This window comes from Pyrus communis, chromosome 1, assembly GCF_963583255.1.
Source record: "Pyrus communis chromosome 1, drPyrComm1.1, whole genome shotgun sequence".
Lineage (NCBI taxonomy): Eukaryota > Viridiplantae > Streptophyta > Magnoliopsida > Rosales > Rosaceae > Pyrus > Pyrus communis.
Window position 1 is genome coordinate 42,492,161 of NC_084803.1, and position 17,679 is coordinate 42,509,839.

Consider the following 17,679-nt stretch of genomic DNA (forward strand, 5'->3'; position numbering starts at 1 on the left):
CCTCCCAACCACCTCCATCTCCTCCACTCTCTTTACCTCCCCTCAAAAAATAAAAATAAAACAATCAGAAACAAATCTGAACCCAGATTGTCCAGATCATCGCACCCCACCCACGATCTCGGTGACGAGCATGATGTCGTTGCTGCTACTAGCGGTGATGGGGGGGTTGGGATTGTTGTTTGGGTGGGTGGCGGGGTTTGAAGAGTGGAGGAAATGGAGGTGGTTAGGAGGCTCGGGAAGGAGAAGAGGGGTGGGGGGGGGGGGGGGTTTATTGGTTTAGAAGGAAGGTTTTGGGGGGCGGATTGGGATGGGGAGTTTTCCAGGGGGGAGGGGATATGGGTGTGATTTTTTTATTTTTTAATATTTAGTTAATATTTAATTAATTTTTTTAATAGAAAGTAGGTCACGCCTCAAACCACGTTAGCATTTAACGGAGGAATTGACAAATAACTGACGGAATGTATGAAATTGTAACAAATTCGTAGATGAGGTATGACATTGAAATTTTTTAAAGACGGGGTATAAAACTATGACTAACCTAATAGTTAAAGTAATTTTATGTAATTTACCTTAAATGATTTATCCAAGTTTCCCTTAGATTAAAAATCAGAACCTACTAACATGAGATGCTCCAACCAAGTAAATACAAATAAATTCACCAAAATAACTACAATAAATACATTTTTATTTGGGCAATAGAAATGAATGACATGCCTTGCAATGCCCGGCATGAGTTTCTTGTGCTTTGTCTTGGTCATAGAGATGTTTGTTTTTTCTTTTTAACTGTATGCTTAGCTTATGTATAATATCAATACCTGTAGTTGTCAACTCTAGCAGGTGTTATCGTTCTCATTGGTCCTTTTTTTTTTATGATTCATGAAAAGCACATGAGTATGCAACACAATACACGTGCATGTATTCATCAGAAGAAAATGTTTATATTTCTCTGTTGTTTTTCACTGATGGTGACAACTGACAAGGAATTCTAACCTCATTCGATTCCATTTAGCTAGCGTTTGTAGCTAAAAATGACAAGAAGATTGATGCAATCACCACCTAGTGCATGCAAATTTGAGTGTTTTGGAGTTTCGGCAAGGAACTATGCACATTGCTTGGATTCTTACATGTATGAAGTTATTTATCTTTTAACCATAGCATTCATCATTTCACTGTACAAACAAATAGAAGATTTTTCATAGACTCTTTCAAAAGTGGGACTCTTCAGGACTCTCTGTCACCTCATGTTTTTTGCGCAATGTTTTATAATGTTGGCATGATAATTAATGTTAAACTATGAGGTGACGGAGAGCCTATAGAGAATTTCAATTTTAAAAGAGTTCTCTTAGCATTTATCTTTCTGCACGTATTAATTATTAGTATCATTATATATTAGGAAAGCAAAACAAATTCTAGGATCAGTTGGAAATTAAGTGAAGTATGTAAGATCGAACAAATAAAAGACCTTACATGTATTAATAAAGAATTAGCTACTCCTTCTATATTGTCAGTTATTTTTAAGGTTAACGAAACTTCAATTTTCTTTAAGGACTTGGGTAAAAACCAATGAAAATATAATCATTTTGGTGTCGGTTGCAGCTGTCTGAGTAGCATGGAAAGGCTATGCACTTTTGGCAGCAACTCCAATTTGATTTCGTGTGCATCGAAAACCCTAACCTGCTTCATTTGTAAATTACCAACAATACTCCCCAGGCGTTACTCCCAATCAACCTCCCCCGCCCCCCTCTCTCTCTCTCTCTCTCTCTCTCTCTCTCTCTCTCTCTCTCTCTCTCTCTCTCTCTCTCTCTATATATATATATATATATACACACACACACATACACACACACACCCACATATTCACAGCTCTCCACCATCGTCTGAGCTAGGTTATATATATGCACATTGAGAAACCAGCATAAACTTGCTCGATCAGGTACACACACTACCTCTTAATTTTCAACCTTTATACAAGTTAAAGTTTAATGCCATAGGTATTACAGTTCCACTGCATGCTGCCACAGCACTCCAATGATAACAAGGGACTACTTCATGAAGACAGAAAACAATAACTCATCAGATGTCCAAGAATTCTTCAAAGATCAGAAGAAGAAAAATCGTGCAATAATTTCCAATGCTGCCGGTTTTGATGGTGAAAAAGGTGCAAGTACCCCAAATGACCGCCAGCAAGAAAACAGCAGCTTAAAGCCATCGAATGATATGTCTTGGTTGTTCAGAAAATATCTTTTTACAAGAAGTAATAGCACTGGTAAATCCAGCACGGAAGCTGAATCTGAATCAGAAATTGTCAAAAGGCATTCATCACCCCGCCCTTCAGTACCACCTATGCTTCTTGGTAGTAATGATTTTCGAGGAGACCGGCTGTCTTTGCTAGAGCGAAAGCTTCTTCCGGGGTTGCGGTATGTTCTCCTCTACATAGTCACTGTTATCTACGCGTATTATCTTGGAGTTGCGATTTTGACACTCTCGGTTTAGCTTTTGAAGCACTCGTGCATTTAATTCGTACATTAAATTACGTTATATTAAGTATATATGGGCTCGTTTGAAAGTGTTTTTGAAATGATAAGTATTTTTGTTGAAAATGTTTTTAGAACCAATTTTTAATAAAAATGTAAGTGAATTTTGGACAAGCATTTGAAGTGCTTCTTGGAATAAGCACATACATGAAACACTCCAAGTGCTTTTGGGACCTAAAAACTTTTTGTCTAAAAACGTTTTTCTAGTCATTTTAAAAGTGATTCCTAACGAGCCATATAGCAAGTACAAAAAATTTTACTCTTTATTTTTTTGTTGTCTACTAAATTATACAATTGAACGTTGATTGTAAATGTGAAATTAATCCTCGTACTTTTGTTGTGTATGTATATGTGTAAAGATGTGGTGATCAATCCAACAAGACTTCTACAACAGAACAACTTACAATATTTTACAATGGGATTGTCCATGTCTATGATAATATTCCTGCTGAGAAGGTGAGTATACAATTTCTGACTGCCATAACAACTTCGTGTCCTCAATTAATCTTTCTTTTTTTTCCAAATTCTCAAATATTTGGTAGTAAGCATAGGCCTGCATATACGCATGTGATGCATGTGATGAAAGTTAATGAGGAACATACTGGAGACGGAGAAAACGACAGATGTGGAAGAGGAACAATAAGAAATTGATTATTAAACTACCATCATCTCACACCTATACTCTTGCAACGACCGCCCCTGCCGGCTTAGCAACAACCACTATCACCAAGAGCCGCCCCACCCCACAAAAAAAAATAAAAAATAAAAAAATAAAAACATTGTTGCATCACTCCACCGAGAATCTACCGCCATTGCCAGTTTGCCACTACCACCACTCCTCCCTACCATCATCGCCGCCACCCCAGCCCCGCCACCATAAATGCAATTGAATTTTAGTACATAAATCTTTAAACATGATGTCCAATATTCGATACATTTTACGCATATCAAATTTACTAAAAGCATGATAATATGCACAAGAGTTGTTAAGAATTGGAATAATATCCATATACTCGGTGATTAGTTAATGCTGTAAATCAAGAATAAAAATCACTCTAATACTCAATCCATGTAAACAAACATGACATAATGTGTTATATATATATATACATGCGTGCAAGCACTTCATACATTTCAATTTCATAACATTCACAATGTACGTACCTATTGTAGGCAAAAGAGATTCTTTGTCGTGCTAGTGAAAACTCATCGTCCAAACCTTTTGTTAGAGAAAGGTTAAAAAAGGCACCACCACCTCTTAGACCGCAATTATCAGTTTCTAAACTAAGAGCAGGTTTGTTTTCTTTCATTACAAAGTTGCAAATGGTTGTAGTTTGGCTTTAAGTTGTGTTTCAATTTTCCCTCTAAACAAATAAGTAATTTGGCTTTCAAACTTTGTAAATTTTCAAATATCCCCCTATAGATAATTAAATTTTCTCATGTGATGGAAGTTTTATTGGCAGAAATTTTCAATTAAGTTCCCTTACTTTTCTTCCCCTCATTCTCTAATTCGTTTCTTGCTCAAGCTTTTCAAGGGTTTTTGGGTTTGAAAGTTTTAGGATTTCTTTTGACACATGTGATTCAGAAACAAAATCAAAGCTTAAAAACATGATTTGTGCCAATATGAGAACAAAAGCCATAGGTTTAATCAAGTACTCCTGAGCTTTATGAAGTAAAACCGTAAAATGATGATAAATTTGGTATTTGAAAAGTTAAAAATAACGTGTGAAGATCGCTTTCCTTACTAAACGCACTAGTTCTTATCGGGAAAAAGAAAAGGGCTAATTTATAGATGGGGCTGCCTGTAATTTTTTGGTATATAATGCAAATATGAAAACTTTTAGGTGCATCTTCTCCATAGATATTACAAACTAGTTTATTACACTTGAACTATTTCAGGGGTTCCAATGGCAAGGAGACATTCCCTGCAATGTTTTCTTGAAAAGCGTCGTGGCAGGTAAAGAGTATTCTCTCATCTCTTATACTTCATGAGTTTACGTATTTTGTGTGTAGTATATATGTGACTTCTATCCTTAATTGACACATGTTAGTAAATTTAATCCTTCTTAACATTTTACAATTAACAAATTGTGTCCACGTTCAAACTTGCAACACATCTTCCCCTTTTCCCCTCCTTTTCTTCCCCACTAACTTGTGACCCCAACTCTTCATTAAGATCGAGAAATTTTTCAAAGTTATTGGTACACAACTGAATATATTATGTGTTATAATATAAGTATAAATAAATTTTTCTTTAAATGTTCATTTATTTATATTATGACACATGATATACCGAACCGTATTCCAGATTAGAAAGGAGAGAAAAGAGAGAGAGTAGGCTATATCCGAACCGAAAGGAGTCCAAAGCTCACGCTGGCGTCAACTTGGAGGAGCAAGAAAGCCTTGGATTTTTTTTTTTTTGGGTTAAATAAAAAAATTAAATTGGCTTTCTAGGGGTATCAAAAGAAAAATTATAGAGTTAATTAATTTGTAGAATTTTCCTCATATTATTACAAATTGAGGACGAAAGTAAACATAATATACACCCATGATTTAGGGATCACTGGCTTGATACATTTCAATTTTCTCAGATTGCACTGGTTTAATATTTTTGTATATTTGATTGTTTGATACTCTATATGAGGGCTTTGTGTGATTTGGAAGTAGACAAAACCTAACACGTCAACATTTAACAATTAACCAAATGATCAATCAAACCTAAAGGTTATATTGGGGTTATTTATGTGAAAACGACATGGTCTCCAATATGAAAAAAATTCAAACCTCATAGCCCATTTTAAGAATGACAACCAAATCTTGGGTGAAAAATTGTTGTTTGTCTTTTAGAGATTAATAGTCTTTTTTTACCCATAAAAATAATTAATACCTAATCAATTTACTTTTGTATTTACATGCATTGTGCTTTTGCAGGATCATCAACAAATATCCTTATGCCCTTCATTCTGGAAAACAAGAGGACAATGAGGCAGTCATAAACAACCAGTCAAATGAAAATCATAAAATTTCTCTTTCACCTTTCCCTGCACGTTTAGGTTATTTTTCTCCTAAATTATTTAACCAAGGTTGTTAAGGAGAATTTATGGTCTATAAACCTTAGGGTGCTATATATGTAACGATATGTTTATATTAAGGGATGGGTAAAAATAATTGGTTATGAACTTATTGTTTACGAGATTTGAACCTAAAACATCTCACTTACAAGTGAAGAGGAATATATATATCACTACATTGTAGTACTAAATGACATTAATTCATTAAGTGACTATATATAAAGTCAAATGTAATTTTTTATTATGTCTAATAAAGGTGAAAGGCTTCATTTTATTATGAAATACATTAGTACTTGAGGATTTCATACTACATGGCATTAAATGTTACACGCAATGATTTCTGCATGCTTTAGTTATATGGCAGTTTGGTGTTTTTTCCTTTCATTTTTTAACTTCTTGTACGTAATGACTTCTGCAAATACCTAAATAAGAGGAATCCAAATTGATCTACACAGCTCCAAGAGAAACGCAAACTGCTGCCCATTATATTCATAATCACAGCCGACAATTAGGTTAATTAAAGAGTCACACGTTAGTTAAAGGAGAAATTTTGCAAGAGTTTATAAAAGGTTGGGCTATTTTATATATTGCTAATTGGTTCTATGATGGAATCTCATCTTTCTTTATGGTAACAGAGCAGGTTGGCTCACATGTGAAGCTTAACAGCAGCACGTGTTCCATGTCACCCAATATGTGTTGTCCACTTGTTTCACTTGATAATTGTCACACGTGAGAGGGCATGTGAAGATGTGAAGGTTACAGAGTCTCATGTTGGTGAAAAAAGAAACCTTGTAAGGACTTATAAGAGGTTGAGCTACACGACATATTGCCGATTAGTTTTATGATCAACCTCAACTTTCTTTGTTCAGACATTGCTGCCGATAATGCAACCATCCGCGAGGTGAAATGAGCGAGAAGTGGCCAAAACCAACCTAAGGAAGAATTTTGCGCGAGCGTGGAGCATGTAAATGATGGATTAGTGTTGCATAAAAAAAATTATGAAAGTTTCGACGTTTCATTCCGAGTCCAAAACAATGATCTACAATTGAAGACCGGCAGAAGTTTGAAAAACAAAGCAAACTTTATTTGCAGCTTCATCAATAACTCAATTGATATTGCTCGTCTTTGTGGTTCTCTAAGGTACCGTTTGGTACGTGGGACGGAACGGAACAAAGTGGGACAAGGCGTTCCGTCTCACGTTCGGTGCGCCTAAAACGGGTGGAACGAGCTGTTCCACGGGACGAGTTTTGGATTAATTTTCGTTCCGCCTCAACCCCCTAGAACAACTCGTTCCACATCCGTGGAACACAAAATTATAACCTCTTCGTCTCCTTCTTCCTCCTTGTTTCCATCCGAGGGCATCTTTGCTCCCGCTCCGTTCCGTTCTGTCCTGTCCCGTCCCATTCCGTTCCGTCCCGTCCCGTCTGCATACCAAACGATACCTAAATCCACAAACAGATGCTGGTAGCCTGGTATATACCTGTATGCAAGTAAAGACTTCTCCTTAGGTTGCACATTTGCACCACAAAAACTCCGAAACAAACCGAACAAATAGGCCAAGCAACACAACACAAAAGAATATTTATACAAGTGCAAACTCTAGCAACGATGCTTTGCATAAACAACTAGCCTTGATCCACGATTCAATTTATTAGTTTGTCTACACATTAAGAATAGTTTTCTTTTCAAAGTATACTTGACTTTATATATCAAACTGGATATGAAGCTGATCAAAGTGCTATCGTACATCAATACTAGGCTAGAAATTAACTTCGTAGAATACTTAGAGCTAAAATTAGAGTGAAAGAAGTATAATTAAGAAAATTAGTAAACATTAGTATAATTAAGAAAAATTAGTAAACATTCATCATCAACTTTTCAAGCTCGTCACTTTGTACAGATTATTTCATCACTAACAGCATGTCGACCATATAATTTGATTTTCTTTCAATAAGTAGGCACATTTTTGAAATTCGAAGAAAAAGAGGAAGAGAATGTTACATACCACATTGATGAATTAAAAAAGGACGATTCCAAGCCAACAAAGCTCTCTGTTTTGCAAGGGTCGGGGGATGGAACATCTATCTTATGCAACCTTACGTTTGCTTTGCAAAGCGGTTGTTTCCACGATTTGGACCCGTGACCTTTCGGTCACAAAAGACCAAGATTTTCATTGCGCCAAGACTCGTCCTCACCACATTGATGAACTAATATTGTTTATTTTTAGTGACTTGGTCATGCAGTTTCACCCTTATAGTCAATACATACCAATTGGAGATAACACGCAATTCCATGGAGATCAACTATTTAGATTAAACTTTGTAAATTATATGACGTGGTTGTTGATTATTGAATTATTACTTAAGTATTGATTAATATGTTTATTTTCTATTAGTGATACGTTTTAGAATTTGTAAATTTTATCTAAAAAATTAGTCTACTTAACATTACTATGAGATAATTTACTAACTTTCAAAAGTTGACCACTTATATTCTGACCAACCCAAAGATGACCACTGTTTATAAACTCGAGTTAAGTTTGCTGAATACTATACATAGAAGTAGTTTGAAAAGAGTGCATTTTTGCTCACCACCATTTATGTGGTGTATGCTCATCATTCTATTTATCACCGTAGATGAGTTTGAATTTTGAGATTTGTGCTTATCCACTACACGAATCTCGAAATTCAAATTCATCTAACGGTGATACATAGGGTGTTAAGCATACACCACACTAAATGGTGGTGAGCAAAAATGCTTCCGTTAGAAAATGCACACATATATAGAATAGAAAATAGCACTCGCAATATTCTTGAGGGAATCAAATTACACATGTCATTAATTTATTATTGATCTGCTAAAATGGACAATTGTACATGTTCCTTAATCCTTACACTTCCAGGTAATTAACTACAATAAATTAAGACTTATTAACAAAGAATATTAAACTACACTCAAAACCAAAGGGGATTTGGAAGTCAAAGGAGAACAAATGATTAAACATCAAATTCAATAATTTTGTTTAGACACGCAAAAGTATGACAAAAATGACTATTTTGCGTGTCTAAATAACATTTCTCAGAATTCGATAACCCAGTTATTTGCCAGGCGTAAGAGGGAATCCAATACCGTGTCTCCTGGTGGGGAAGACCACAAAGAGCAAGCTGCAAATGAGCCCTATACCAACTGGAGCAATGTCCAAGACCTCCTGAGTCTGATGGCCTGGTGTGGGATAAAAGCACCCCAAAACATTCTTGTCCCTCAAAGCCACAGCGCCAAACACAAACACGGACAAAACTGCATGAACCAAATCAATGAATCTTATCTTGTACTTGCTCAAATCCGGCAGCCCCGAACCCGAAGCATCCGGGTAGTCAAACACAAACAGGCCCTTGGTGGTTGCCAACCCGTAGTAGACTTGTCCGTCCAAAGCCTTGACGCTGTCGGTGAGGGACGCGAGAAAGCACGAGAGGGCGAGGAGGAGGAGGAGGATCAAGGTCATGGGGCGTGTGGCGGCATCGCAAGAGCCATTGCCGGTGAAGATTGGGATGAGGAGTTGGAAAGCAAGGAGGGTGCCTGTGGGGAGGAGGTTGGCTAGGTTTGCTGTGCTCGTTAGGGTTTGGGAGATGGCACGTTGGGAGAAGGTGGGTTGAGGTGGTTGGGGGCTTTTCGGGGTTTCATCAGGTTCTGTATCGGAGGTGGAGGTGGAGGTTGGTTGTGGCGCGGCAGGGGTGATGGTGGAAGTTGCTCTTGGTCTAAGAGACATGTTTGCTAGCTACAGCCTAGATGCACAAGCGTTTAGAAGTATATATATGTATGTATATATATTAATTGTACGACCGCGGCAGGTGCGGTGGTGGACGCGGCGGAGGGAGCGATACGGTTGTAGTTGTGGTGATCTTGAGATCAATTGTTGGTGTATTTGGATGAGAGAGACTTGGCGTGTAGGGATAGCTAGAATATTGATTGTTGGGATGGTTAATTAGGGGGAGTGCATAGGACTTATATAGAGAGAGAGATAGTAAGAGTTAGGTTGATGGAAAATGATATGATATGATAAGAACGTAGTTGTTGCTTGTCTTGGAAGGTAGTATTTCCATGGAGTTTCCTGTTAGGTCAAGCTTTTGACATCTTCAATGTTTAGGGGCTATCTCACACGTTTAAATGCGTAAAGTTATGTATCTGAATGCATAATATAATAATTGTTTTTTCGATCAATATATGCACAATACAGTAATATATACGTCAAGTTTTCAATAGATTTTTCAGTGCAAGGAACGCGGTTCAGTATAGAAAATATCACAATACAATTTATTGGATAATTGAAAAGAAATTTCAATCATTTATATTATGATAGTTGGTGTATTAGATGGGTTCTCGACACATCAAAAATTTTCTCCTAATTGTTGAGTTCGAGTACAATAATATGTAATGCAAAATTTAAGTATTAATTTTCTAAGCTTAGTAGTATTTAAAAATTTGAAAATATTTGAATCACGTTGACAAATTTCGACGACTTATTTGTACGATACAGGTCATGATTTTCCAGCTTCTAAGTTAGCAAGGAACCTTCTGACGTCTATTCGCTTCTAGGTCATTAATATAAAAAAATTTCCTAGAAAGAACAATAGACTTCCATCTTAGAAAAATTAATATCACGCAAATAATATGGAAGAATAATCGTAAAATGATGAAATTTTTTACCGTAGTGTGATTTGTACTAGCACCTGCCTTTGTATAGTAATATTTCTCCCTCTTAATTATTAAATTTGGTATGGTATTTTGTTTCTTCACAAAAATTTATAAGAAGGTGTGGTTTATGGGGCATTCACACACTTAAATTGTTTTTTATTTTCGTTTTCTGGGTTTCTACACTCATTTTAATATCCACTCATAAATCCTCACTCAATTCAGTTATTTGAAGATGTCTTTGATGGTTTTTAACTGAATGTTACATGATTGTATACCGACCCACATGGAGAAAAATAATAGCCATGTTGAATTTCGGGCTTCTACATCACTTTTGGCAGTGGATAGGGAATACCGCGTTACTTGAAAAACCCCTATATGACGGTACTGGATTAATGTTCAATCAAAAGGTGCATTGCATATGATCAACCAAAACAAAGTTATCCACGCACGCTACCAATAAAATCGAAATAAAATTTCAATTTTAGACCTTGACTCTTGAAACGGAGCAAAATTATGATGTAGAGGACCATGTTTGATTCAAAAGTGATTAGTTGAAAACGAGCTTTACGGTGCCTCGCTAAAACCTAGCTAGGTAGTAAAAATTTAGTAGGAAAAATGCTCCTAATCATAGGGAAAAAAAGTACATTAAGATCAAGTGAGTATACTTTTGGATACTCCCCCTAAGTTTGACAGAACTTCCAAATGAGAACTACAAGCTTTGCATATGATAGTTAGGCATACCAATTCCTCGAACAAACTTCTAGACGGTTGACTTCGGCAGTGATGTTGTGTAGAGGTCAGCAAGGTTGTCTAGGATCAGCTTGCATGACTTCAATCTCCTGATGTAGATGCAATATGTCTTGGCGTTGACTTCATTGATGTATCATGGCTTGGTCGGGTTGATACATGCGACATGATCTTCATAGATCGTTGTTGGGACTCAACGATGGGTGAAAAACAGTAAGTACTTCGAATATGCTCAACAAGAACTCCTAACCATGTCTCACTTGTGGCGTAGTGAAGTGAGAAAAGTCTTGGAACGATTCAAAGATTTCACAACTAAGGTCATATTGTGAACCTCCAAGATATTACTATATCCTAACAGTAAAGACATAACCATTTGGGAATTTTGCCTTGTGCGGGTTTGATAAGTAACCTGCGTCAGCATAACAAGGCAAACATCATTTCGAGGATCAGGGGGTTGAATCTGCTCGAGATGCGTTGGGATTTACCCTCGAAGTACCTTCAGGGCACGTCTTTAGTACCAATTCAATGGATACGTGTAGGTGCGGTGCTACATCTTTACCAATAGATCAACAGCGAATGAGATGTCCTGTCTAAATACAATGAGCTAAGTACAACGAAGCACAATGTTGAACTCAGATATGGAATTTCGGATTCCATAACCTCTTCAAGGGTCTCATTTGTATATAACGTATGGACGATCAAAGGTATACTCAAAGGTGACACCTTCAGGGTGTAGTTCGACTAGAGACCAAAATACCGTCAGAATAATGCTTTAACTTTAGGTCAAGGCATAAACGAGTTTTCCCAAGATCCTTCATCTCAAATTCCATCTTTATGTGCGAGGCAGTTTTCTCAATCTTTTCCGGAGTCTTAGTAAGATTCGTGTCAATGACATAAACTATAACCCTAGCAATTCCGAATAAGACTTCATAGTTTAACACGTAAGGGCATAATTTATATCCCTAATTGATCAAATAATCATTTAGACAGGTATACCACTTCCGTCGGATTTTTCAATCCATAAGTGAACACTTCAAAACGAGTTAAGAAGGTGTTCCATGGTTTTGAACTATTTGAATCAGTACATGTAATTCTTCAGGAACTTACACGCAAATCTCTATATCTATATCCCCATGGAGAAACACTAACCACATTTCACAATGCTGCTATCAATCACAGGACGTTTGAGAAAAACCTTGCACCGTAAGGCATGCATCATATTGCATTATTTCATTCATCTAATAATACTTCATTTCCCACTTGTAATACAACAAGGTTACCTTGGACAATGTAGAAACGATAGATCCAACACACACTTTAGTAAGGAATTTGACCTAGATTGTAATTTCAGTTGTCCAATCAGTTCTACGTTGTCACTTAATCAACGGAACACAGTTCGATATCATTGCTTTTCATTTATGTCAGTAGCTACCATATAAGTGAAAACATCATCGATGGTAATCTCATTTCAATTCCATTGTCTCATCCAAACTAGTATACTGGACTAAGAACTTCAAGTCTCGGGAGTAATCTGGATTAATCTCATGATATGGAAATGATTTGAGACAGCGATAAAGTATAGATTCATTGTTGTTCCATGTTTTCCTCTTCTAGGGAAGTAAATCCTATGAACCGAGTGATATGTGGTGCTCCAAGCCAAGACAGATTGACTGGTTATCCATTAGTGTACCGGACCGTCCAACAGGGGCGTCCAAACCGTCAAACAGAGGCGGCACACTTGTGTGGTACGGGGATCAAGATAAGACATAATGGGCAATCTCCACGCAAATTTGCGTCGTTCTCCAGAAATGTTAACGTTATTATCTCCCCTTAACGGCGTGAAGACTGTCTCATTAAAGTGACAACCTGCAAATGAACGGTAAAGAAATCGCATGCAAGGGCTCTAAGAGAGCTAGTTTGAAGGAGAATCATAATTGACAAAGATTCACATCTTTATTTGAGGACCCATATTAGTACGTTGTGGCAGCGCAACTTGGCACATGGAATGCACATCCAAATACATAAATACGAAAATCGTCGGGTTCGTACCCAGTAACCAACTGTAACATCAAATAAGTTGGGTGGCAATGAGCTTTAAGGTGGACCAACATAACCGCGTACAAGATTGCATAGCCTTAGGCAGAAACCGAAAACTTGGTACGTATACCAAAATTTGGGCAATCATTTACATTGCGCTTTATGATTGCTAGGCGAGGCTATTTGGGGGTAAACATAGGAATTCGATGTTCAATTATAAACCCTAAATACATGCAGTACTTTATCGAAAACCATCGACATAAACTCTCCGGCATTATCCAGTCTCCTAGACTTTATGGGATAAGTAGGGTGGTGAACCCTTAATCAACCAGGAGGTTTAGCAGCAATGTGTGTGGACAAACATGTGACCAGTTTGTCAATTCATTAACCAAAACCATAAGTATTTATATGGTCTACATTTTGGTTGGATTAGTCCACATATATTCCCTTAAATCCACTGTGAAGAAAGAGACGTTTCGTATCTTTGCAAGGGATGATATAAAAATCAAATTTCCCAAACGAGCGGGCTTTGGCAAGTATGTTTGTAGACACAAAATCCTTACTTCGAGTAAGGAGATGCGTCGTAGCATCGTTGGTTGACCTAAGTGTCCCAAATGGTCGTGCCAAGACAAATAAACTGCTCGAATCACCCAGCTCCAGGCCGGCCACCTGTGGCGTGTGCCCTAGTTAGGAGACAACACATTGTTCCCAAATCAAGCTTCAGGCTCATTTTTGGAGGTGGTGCAAAGATATTTCACTCTATTTGCTTCAGTGGTTTCATTCATGATCATTGTCCTCTTGAATATCCTTAAAAAATCAACGACATAGACAATTTAAGGTCACCTTAAATGGTGATGCAGTACCATTCATACAACGAGGAGTGTGCCAATGCTTTTAATCAGGTTGGATAAACCTGAAGTCATTGTTAGAGATGTGATTTACGTGTAAAGTTTGTATGCGTAGTATCGCATTCATCCAGACAACTAACTTCCCCACATTCCTACCTAACCACGCTTCGGGCATGATGTCACACCTTGGCAGGCCCTGATTCTACCATAAGTTTTAAAAACAAACTCAAAATTGGATCATGAGAGAGACAGACCCAAACTTGGGTTTGGTAGGCTCCAGTCGAAGCTGGAGGGGTCTATTCAGTAGGTCTCTGCCAAAGCAAAGTAATACCACTCGGTGCATCTCTGCCGAAGTAGAATATGCCCTTCAATACATCCCTACCGAAGCAGGGCATCACCATTAGGTAAGCTTTGACCGAACTGGGTTGAGTCATTCGGTAGACTCCAGCCGAACTGGGTTCATACTTTTCTTTAACGTTTGTGGTAGTAATCAAATTTGAGAATTTGGTAAACTTCCACTTTATACACTGCTGCTTCAGGAGCGAGTTAGAAACATGGAAGAACGAGAAAAGTATTCTCCAGTCAAAATTCAATCGAATTTATAAAGTTCATAATTGTACTCATTTATGGATATAATCATGGTGTGCTTCAGGCAATGTCTTGTACTCCACATAAAGTGGTTTCTATTAGAAACATCCAAATAAGGGAAATCAAACTTGTGACGGTTCAACAATCCATTGAATTGGAGGGAATAAGATTGTGATTGGTGCTATGGGAATGAATCATCCATAAGCATCAAAGTTAGAACATTCGAGTTCTAAGACATGGTTTTCATGAAAAACGTCGGGTTTTTATGTATGTATTGTTTTATGAAAACTTCGGGTTTCAAATACACTAAATTTGAAACTACAGGTTCAATTTAGTTTATGAACGTTTAGTTCATAAAAAGAAAGGTTCATGCAAGAACACATTACGCAATATGCTGATTTAAGTATAGTGGATTTGAGTTTCTTCAGAAACTCAAGTGTGAAAGTTTCGTTACTACGAAAGTATGTCAATGGTTCGAAGTATAAAAATAAATTATTGAATCATTAATGTCCAAAAGTGATCTTTAGGTCAATAATTTTGGATTCATTATCAGATTAATGGACTGCATGTCACTTTTAATTAATTCAATAGATTGAGACCAAACGGGGTCGATTGTAGAAGCAAAAATAATAGCATTGGGTCGAAAATACCATAACTCAAAAATTGGGTTGGGTGCCGTGAGCATTGGGCATGGGTGTGGCTACAATAGCAGCCTATGGGGTGGCTTCAGGCCCACGGGCCAAGTGATAGAAGCCCAGCAATCATGGCTATAACGCAGGGGTAGGCCCAGAGGTTTACGGGCGCGAGGGAAACCCTAGCCGCAGCTGGGTTTCTGGTTTGGGCTGAAGGGGGCACGAGTCAGGCCCAGGGAAGTGCTGACCTGCGGGTTTATGCGTGCGAGTACTAAGCCCAGTCCCATGGGCTGACTAACTGAGGCACGGGTTATGGTAGTGGCAGAGCCCAACAGCAAATTGCTGGCGTGGACCGAGGTGAAAATGGACCATCTCAGCATGCGTTGATGTGGGTCGGGGCTGCAGGCTCGTGGTAAGGAAACCAAACCAGACACACACCCTAGTTGTCCACATTGTGCAGTGAAGCCCGAAGGCTTCGACAAAGGTCTAAGACGTCAAACGACATCATGTCAAGGAGGGTTTCCACACGACTGGCTTAAGGCCAGCACGGTGGTCCTTGTGGTGGTGCTGCAAAGTCCCAATATCTTTTTTTTTTTCTCGAAATTGTTAAGGTTTTACAAACCCTAGATTTGCTTCTAATTTATGAATATACTTTGACTCACGATTCCACATAGCAATTTAATTGTGTAGCGCATGAAACAAATATAAATATATATATATATATATATATATATTAACAAATATATAAAACATATACAATATATATATCGGAAGGTAAATATAAATGTAGGGGGTTCATACTTCATGGGGAATGTTTTCATGCTTCATGGTTGTTTAAAATATCTTCATTTATTTTAAGCGTACCTGATTGGCAGAAAACTACAAAAGCCTTTGAAATTGTAAAAGATCCTTCTCAAAAAGCGGGAATTGCATCTTCAATGTGTTGTACCACGTTCAACACAGAAAAATTAAATTGAATCAATAGCCTGTAGATCAATTCAATAAAATAATAGATTAATCATAAAAAGAATGATTAAAAACGTAATCTCCCCTGATTGAAGAATAAATTTTCTTGTTAGTGCAGCATCAAGAGCGTGTTGATAACATGTTGTAGGCATAATTTACTAAACGATTACGGAGGCCATAGAGTCAGAGAAAGGTGCGGCATAGAGAGAGAAAAAGAGATATGTGTAATTGTGAGATGTGTTCTATTCTACCCCATTGTGCCTTTATTTATAGTAGTAAGGAATGTTAATTCCTTACCCTTTTAGGATTACAACTCTTAATAGGTAATCAACTCCTAATAGGAATATAAGAGATATTCCTAGATACACTAGGATTTACACAATCACATTCCTAATCTAATAAGACTGCAACAGAGATAAGTTTCTTACAAACACACACAAGGTCAGTTGCTAATTCTTTAATTTGCTAACTGGATTGCTACCTTCGTTGGAGTTACGTTTTTTCTATGTGGCACAACAAATCTAACTTTGCTAACCTCCCTTAGAAATGCTCTAACTAGGAGGATATATAAAACACTCTATAAAGTCCTCGTGTATTGTGTTGCGGTCTCGGAGTGAAGACTGCGAAAGAATGTCAAGTAAGGTATTTTGGCGAGAAGGTAGTGGAAGGGTGTTTTTAGTACATGCATCAAAGGCTTGCATAATAGACCTCTATCTCCATGTGGTACCTGGAGAACCTTCTCCAACCACTTTGCCGGCATTCCGCCATTGCCTACCACCCATCTTCACTCATTATTCTTCCTTTATATTTTCCTCATCTCCTCTTTTGCCAAAACTAAGTAGTAAAAAATTTGTGTTAACGTTCAAAATTTGCAAGTCAAACCCAGATGAATCTAGGTGGACACGAATATACTTTAAACCTAACAATCAAATATATATAACTCTTGGTGGGCTTTAGGATTTGGACTGAAATTTAAATAGACAAAGATGTAAGTGGTTCACCCCCACAAAACCTGAACTACGTCCACTATTACTTGAATTCAATTGATTGTACAGTGAGCATTTAATGTGCCACTCTACGTGGACTAGCTCGCTGACACTTTTTTACCTGTCAACAACATTCGGCAGTGAAGTGACTGATATCTAGTTGAATGCACGTCGGCCTAGAATAAAGTAGCCTATTCCTCTCGGTCAATCTCAGTTACTTAACCTAATCTACCTAAGCGTTATCCCGACACTTTGTGTCCCATCTTGGGTCTTCAACGTTGACCCCAAGTCGCCATGTGGCTTGAATGACATCTGAGTAGGCCTTTCTCTAGAAATCCGTGTTACGAAATTGTCAGTCTGCTCATGTGTTCTCCGATCGGCATTTAAAGCCTATCCTGGTCGGCTGGCATCGAGGTCGGTATGCGAGGATCTCGGCCATGTCCTTCCCCAGGCTTCCGAACCTTTTGGGCTTATGTCCCTTGGGCTTTTTCAAGGCCTTATTCTAACTTGGTGTTCCTTAATGAGCACAAAAGTGTCCACTGTTAATAATTTGTGTCATTTTTCTTCATGATATTATG

General features: G+C 37.7%; 1 protein-coding gene across 1 annotated transcript; it reads right to left on the bottom strand.

The window, feature by feature from the left end:
- Positions 1-8,408: 8,408 nt before the first annotated feature.
- LOC137716555 (protein DMP3) lies at positions 8,409-9,595 on the bottom strand. The gene has a single exon (XM_068456012.1). The coding sequence runs from the start codon at positions 9,369-9,371 to the stop codon at positions 8,703-8,705; it is 669 nt and encodes a 222-aa protein (XP_068312113.1). The 5' UTR covers positions 9,372-9,595; the 3' UTR covers positions 8,409-8,702.
- Between the last annotated feature and the right edge of the window lie 8,084 nt (positions 9,596-17,679).

Excerpts from the sequence above, each read along its gene's own strand:
- LOC137716555 (XM_068456012.1), bottom strand. The coding sequence starts at position 9,371 with ATGTCTCTTAGACCAAGAGCAACTTCCACCATCACCCCTGCCGCGCCA.